Here is a 6,879-nt window from a genome sequence, read left to right as displayed (position 1 = left end):
ATGGCAACTAAACCCAATGAATTCACACCGATTTAATAAAATAGTGTTCTCATGTTATGTAATATGACAGTCCCAAATTAATCCTCGTTATTAGTCGTGCATTCTGCTTGATCGGCGCGCGCTGAATGAATAACTTAACCGTTGAGCACTTTGCTAGCACGTTATTTAACTCAAAGAAACGCATCCTATGAGATTAATCAGATATATACAAAATAAACATAATATTACAAATTATATCTGCACAAAATGACGTGAATGCACAAGTGAACTTGAACTAAGTTACGTGCCATTCAGAATGACTCATGTTGTGGACGCGCTCTTCCTGGAACAACGCGACACGGCAACTAAACCCAAATAATTCACAATGTTTTATTACAATATTGTTCTCTTTATAATGTTATATAATATGACAGCCCCAATAGTCGTTATTAGTCGTGCATTGCCATTTGAGCTGCGCGCGCTAAAGATCACGCTGCGTCAATTCTTAACCAAATGCAATATGAGATAAATCAGATATAGATAGGCGCACACAAAATAAACTATTACAACTTACATTTGCACAAAACGAAAGGCAGCGAATGCACACGCAAACTTATAGTCATGATGAAGGTGTAAAATAGTCCCAAACATAACTCCGGCGCGCTCGCTTACATGTTTCGCTGTTGAGCAGCACGCACGCGCATGAACCTGCTTAATCGATGATCGATAAGGTTTATCGATTAAACGTGTTATCGACAATTAATCGATCGTCGATTAATCGTTGACATCCCTAGTGTGTACATTTTAATCATTAACATTAAAAGCACACTCTTTTTACGACTAAAATAACAGTAAAGCGTAAAAAAAACTGAATTCCCAAACATGAAAACGGAACAAACGGAATTAGCAAAAATGAAAACTGATAAAACAGAATTTGGGAAAAAATAAAACGGATTTTCTAGGGCCCTAATCAAGTATTCAGACAGACCATGGTATTATACACATATAGCAAAAACACAATGTAACTGACTTACAGGTGTCTTGGGACCTCCTCCATTTCTCCCTTTCTCTTCTCCCTCCGTCTCGGTCACTTGACAGATGAAGCCATTTTTTAATAAATGTTTCAATTTCTTGATCGGTGGCCACAGCTGTCAGTCTATTGTTTCTGACAGTTCCTAAAAATATATAACATTGTAAATGCAAGGATGGATAAGACAACTTTTAAAATCTTAGGACACAATTAGCAGGAAGACAAGCATTAGCCAAGTGCATACTTTGCCAGTGCCACTGTAAAGAACATTTTGGCCACGGACAAGGACACTCTTTGTTTCCGGATGCCCAAAAGTTACAAGTTTAACCTTTTTTTTTAGCAAACCAGGGTGACTAGGAACATGTAATTGTATAGCTATGATTTCTTGTTTCAGAGGAGTTTAAATATGAGGAAACACAAAGGCCAAATTCCCTTAATCATCCATCACAATGAGTAAAACCAAAGAATATAGTTCTGATGTGCAGCAAAAGATTGTTGAGCATCACAAAATAGAAACTGTCTGTAAGAAAATAGCTAAATTATTTGAAAATAATTCAGAAGTTTCAATCAATTAAAGATGTTACAAAAATTCTGCCAGGAAGAGGATGTGTCTATATTGTATTCGTTGTGTTCACATAACACATGAGGTGCAATGAGCCGGGGCTGGGCGGGGCAGCAGGGGGCGGGGCGTGTTCGGTTCGCCATGAGAGTATCGCGATACGTCTCGTGGGTGGTGTATCGCGGTTTTTCGGTTCGGTTCAAATATCGTTACACCCCTAGTATTGTTAAGGTTTTAATGGTATTACCACTCTTACCGATACTGCTTATCGATTTGGTACTTTAACAGTATTTTAATCTGTTCTTTTTGTTATCTATCTATAAATTACAGAAACGTCTGTCTGTCTGTTAACCGCATATCTCTCGAACCGTTAGTCCGATGGATTTCAAACTTGACAGGTGTCTTGATCACACAACCACTAAACAGCGCTGTGAGATCTAGTGAGAAGCGCTTGAATTCAGCGAAGAACACAAATGTTTCAGTGATTTAAACCAGTTTAAAGGCAGATGAAACAGCGCTGACAAACAGGAGAAACACTGTGCGCAACGATACAGTCAGAAGGCTTTTCCGTCTACAAATTCTCATCATTTACCACGGATTTACTGTAACGTTAGCCTACTAAAATTAAAGGGATAGTTCACTTTGAAATAATTTTTTGATATGTTTTAGCTTACCTCAAGGGCATCCGAGATGTAGGTGTCTTTGTTTCCGCAGAAGTTTCAATTTAGATATTTTTAGGTCAAACCGTTCTTGTCTGTCAGTCATATAATGCAGGTCTATGGTCACCACCTCAAAGAGCATGCGCAGAGAAGTCCAAATTAAACATGATTTAATGACTCGTAAATGTAAGTACACATTGATGGCCTAAGACACGAAACGAGCGGTTTGTGTGAGAAAACGAACAGTATTTATATCGTTTTTACCTCTTGTAACCACAGCCACGTCCAAGTGATCTGAGGGCGCGGGCGCTTCGGTCTGCACAAGAGCCGGAAGTGATCTCTCGCGCGTGTACGTCACTCATTGTTTACACAGAGATTTCGGAAGTGTTACCTTTCACTGTGAAGATCTAAACATATTTAGATATACAGGAAATCGCAATGGAAGACGATTTCGATATATCAACAGACAACGTTGAATTTTTTCCGCAACCGCGCGAGAGATCACTTCCGGCGCTTTCCGGCGCTTGCGCAGACCAAAGCGCCCGTGCCCTCAGATCACTTGAGGTGGCTGTGGTTACAAGAGGTTTACATGGTTAACTATGGTTGTTAACCTCATCATTCAAAGATTTCATAAACTGGGTTACTCTTTTAACAGCCCTTTTCCTTAAATTGCTGCAAATGATATTCCACTTTTCTCTCTCCATGACACAGTAATTACACCTACAATTTCACGAAGTGCAGTCAAGAACAAGGTGCGCTGAAAGAAAGAATATTTTTTTTTTTTTTTACATTGATACTTTTTTATTTTGTACCACACGCAATGTATCAGAAGCTTACCTTAATGGTGACAGTGAATTCTAAACTGTAGGCGATTTTATTCCCACCAGCAGTTTTCTGTAGCAAATCACATTGACATGTGTTATTAAGGTGAAAAACATCCTGACTCAAAACAGTAAATGAAAAAAAAAAAAAAAAGCAGGCAAACTAATTTTAAAATGACTATACTTAAAATGTGAAATACATAGAGTAATAAATACCTGAACCAACTTGCTCAATAATATCTATTAGGCTATTGTTACTTTGTAATCATCTCATAAAAGCTTTTATTGTAAGATAAAGCATGTAGTAATTTGTGCATTATTGCTAGTTAACGAAAAATGCTGTCACAGAGTAATAAAACTAGTGCAGTTACTGAAGTATCACTGTATGACCAATGTAAACAACATGCATGAAATATTACACCATAGGCAATTATACATTTTTCATTGGTGTGCCAAAATAAGACAAGTGTTAAATACTTTCACCGTGCAGAACTGACTGAAGGTTGGCAAGATCGAGCAACATGAGCAAATCTAAATGTATTGGCGCGCCCGTTCAATCGATAAGTTACTTGGTCATTTCGCATTCGACAACCATAATAGATCTAGCTTAGAGGTAAAACAGCCAAAATAATGTTACTTCGAAATTAGAAGTTATTCCATTAACTCACACAACATGGATATAACGAAGCAATCGCTAAGAAAATATAAATGTATCGATATCTTACCTTGATTGTTTGCAGTATTCGTCTTCCCTCCAACTGACAATCCTCTGACCTTTTCGCGCTTTAAGGCTACGTTTAAATTTAAAGGGCTCAATAAGCCTTTTTCACGCGTAACCGGAAACTACGTCACGTCGGGTAAACTGATTTCCGCCACAGCTGAAACTACGGTGTTTGAACATGGAGCGTTATTTCACAACTTCTCTCTCGACACTTCCACGACTCAGATTTGAGGATGTTGACAGAATTGTTGGACGGCACTCAACAGTTAAAGAAACGAGGCTGAGCAAGGGCTATAAATTCCTCGTTGAGGAATTTATTCACAATTATCAAGGTAAGTTGACAACTATCTGGCGCTAGCACTTGCAACATTATGAATGCTAATTGCTAACCATTTGTATGTGTTCAGTCTCCAATGTTGTTGATCGCAAGGTGGTAGTAAGAGCTAGGTGTTATCGGTCTATGAGGAAAAATGTGGAGCCCCACACTCTTGAGGTTATATGCAACGTTAATATGCCGGTTGGCTTAACGTTATGAGTTAGTCAGATCGTTCTGATATCAAGTTACTGCGGTTGCAGAATTTGTTTCCCTTTATTTTAGTTTCACCTGTCTTAAGTTTTTCTATGTTGGGTTTTAGTTATGTCTCTTTCATTGCTTCTGCGGTTGCAGACTACAGCTGTATTTCTTGCTTTTGCTGCTGTTTGCAGCTTTCAATTAACAGCACTTAAAGGGATAGTACACTTCAAAATGAAAATTCTGTCATCATATACTCACCCTCAAGTTGGTTTTTAGCCTGTATGAATTTCTTTCTTCTGCTGAACACAAATGAAGATATTTTGAATAATGTCAGTAACCAAACAGTTTACTGGTCCCATTGACTTCCATAGTATTTTTTTTTCCTACAATGGAAGTCAATGGGATTTAAGGCATAATTGAAATGTCTTTCTCAGGGTAAATGATATCAAGACAGAAGCCTTAGTGGGTATTGACAAATATGGCAACAAATACTATGAGGACAACAGAAACTTTTTCGGTATTAATTTACAATTTTTAAGTGAACTATCCCTTTAATGTAGCTCACAGCATAAAATTACAATTCATTAGCTAAATTATTGTCTTCTCAAACAGGTATCACTGGAGACCGAAGAAAAAGTAAAAACAAGATATTTAATGTAAAATATTGAAAGTCTGTCACTACTATTGTAAAAATCAATCACACTGACATTGTAAATATCTAATATTTATTATATTATACATATATACTTGTATACTGTACATTCACTCCTCAAGAAACATCGGCCCCTGGTAATTAACCATAAAACAGCAATTATGCCAGATCTGATTGATGCTTCCTGACAAGGTGAGTGGCACAACAGAATCCCAAATGTGGTTTTCCTTGACCCTTCGAATTACCCTTTCCACCAGAATTCTGAGGCGTGCAATGGCCTGTGTTTTTTCACAGTCCTGTTTGCTGAACTGCTTAGCATGTTTGAAAGGTGGAATGATCAGTCTAGCACCAACACTGGAGATCATCGATTGTGAACCCCTTGTCTGCCATGACCTCATCTCCAGGTTCAAGCAGGTCCAAAATGCCAGACTTCTTTGTGATCTCTTTGTCGGAGATTGAACCTGTGTAAAGCTGGGAGATGAAAGTCATTGCACCACATGGAGCTACTCCAACCAGACCTTTAAATGTTGTAGTGCTCTTGTAGCTGGAGAAGATCTCTGAGTGGAGTGTCAGAGATGTGGGGCTTTCACAGCGGATTTCTGTGCAATCCAGGATGACACGCAGGTTTGGACAGAACAAACTGTACTTCTTTGGCATGGAGAAGCATATTTGTTGCTTGGACATCCAAATGGGTACTGAACCCAACACAAAGAACAGGTAGTTAGCCCAGGTGATAATGGCCCTACTCACTGTGGCCACGCTTACCCCAAAAATGTCAGCGATTACTTGTTCCCTCAGTCCAGCAGCTACTCGACAGGAATACATGAACAGTTCATCTATGAGCTGGATCTTCCGTGCAGGGCTAGGGCTTGGGGATGCTTCCTGTCCCATCCTCTGTGCCTTAGTCCAGTACACAAGATTGCTGGCAGATGGACAAACAGACTCCCAGAACACCTGGAAAACTTCCTGTGAGGGAAACTTTGTGTAGTATTTGATTGTGTGATCAGAAACACAAAATCTGCTCATTATTGCTTGTTTCTCTAGTGACATTTTCTGCAGCCTAGCCTCCAGCTCTTCAATGTACTGCAGAGCCTCATCTAATGCCCCTATAAAAATGTAAATAATATAGTTAGCAACTAATTATGCTGTTTTTTGTTTTGTATTTCACGTCACAGCACATTCTACACTGTTATCACACAAGCAAAAGTTAACATAAGTGCTTACCGGCAGGTGGGCGTGCCGCGTAGTCATGTTCCTCAACATGACTGGATTCATTGGGTGCATCCTCTGAGACCACCGGTTGCTCCTGAACACGTACATCCACGCCAAGTCGAACAGCAGATCTCTCAAAAGCTGACAGCCTTTGAGGGGGTACATAGAAATTGTTCCAAGGGAAACGACTGGGAATGGCACCAACCTTCAGCCGCGAACTTCCTGGAATGTAGTCGACAGCGGTAAAATGCTGACTGCAGACATACGTGCTGCCTCTCCAAATGACGAACGTAGACCCTTCGTTCCGTCTAATAGCGATAACCCATTTCTTTTTTTGGTCTTCATTCAAAGGATACCCGTGAAAAGATAAATAAGGTTGTTTTTGCTTAGAATTGCTGCACTGAGGGACACTACAGGAACACTTATTCTTGGACTCGGCCATTGTTGTTGTCACCGGAAGTAAGTTTACCCGGCGTCGGTGAGCACCGGAAACACAAAACCCGGAAGTGTGAAAAAGGCTTATCGTCAGTTAGATTTTTTTTTTTTCAAAGACAACTTCAAATGCAGTAAATATTTTGTTATAAACAAAATAGAGATATTATCTCTAATAAAGAAGTAAGCTGAAGCAAAAAAAAAAATCGTATTTCATCAATTATAATGTCAATTATTTTTTATCTTTAAGAAAGATCATTTATAGCCTAAAAATGACAGTTGTATAAATGTAAATTATAT

At 38.9% G+C, this 6,879-nt stretch overlaps 1 protein-coding gene across 1 annotated transcript; it reads right to left on the bottom strand.

Moving 5' to 3' along the window:
- Positions 1-5,277: 5,277 nt before the first annotated feature.
- LOC130101424 (uncharacterized) lies at positions 5,278-6,589 on the bottom strand. The gene is made up of 2 exons (XM_056267140.1): positions 6,160-6,589; positions 5,278-6,041 (listed from the first exon to the last, which is right to left on the bottom strand). The coding sequence occupies exons 1-2, from the start codon at positions 6,587-6,589 to the stop codon at positions 5,278-5,280; spliced, it is 1,194 nt and encodes a 397-aa protein (XP_056123115.1).
- Positions 6,590-6,879: the final 290 nt, after the last annotated feature.

The sequence above is a fragment of the Rhinichthys klamathensis genome, unplaced genomic scaffold (genome assembly GCF_029890125.1).
Source record: "Rhinichthys klamathensis goyatoka isolate OS25496 unplaced genomic scaffold, OSU_Roscu_1.1 h1tg000255l_1, whole genome shotgun sequence".
NCBI classification, from domain to species: Eukaryota; Metazoa; Chordata; class Actinopteri; order Cypriniformes; family Leuciscidae; genus Rhinichthys; species Rhinichthys klamathensis.
The sequence above is the reverse complement of the archived record's forward strand: the minus strand, read 5'-3'. Positions and strand labels throughout refer to the sequence as shown.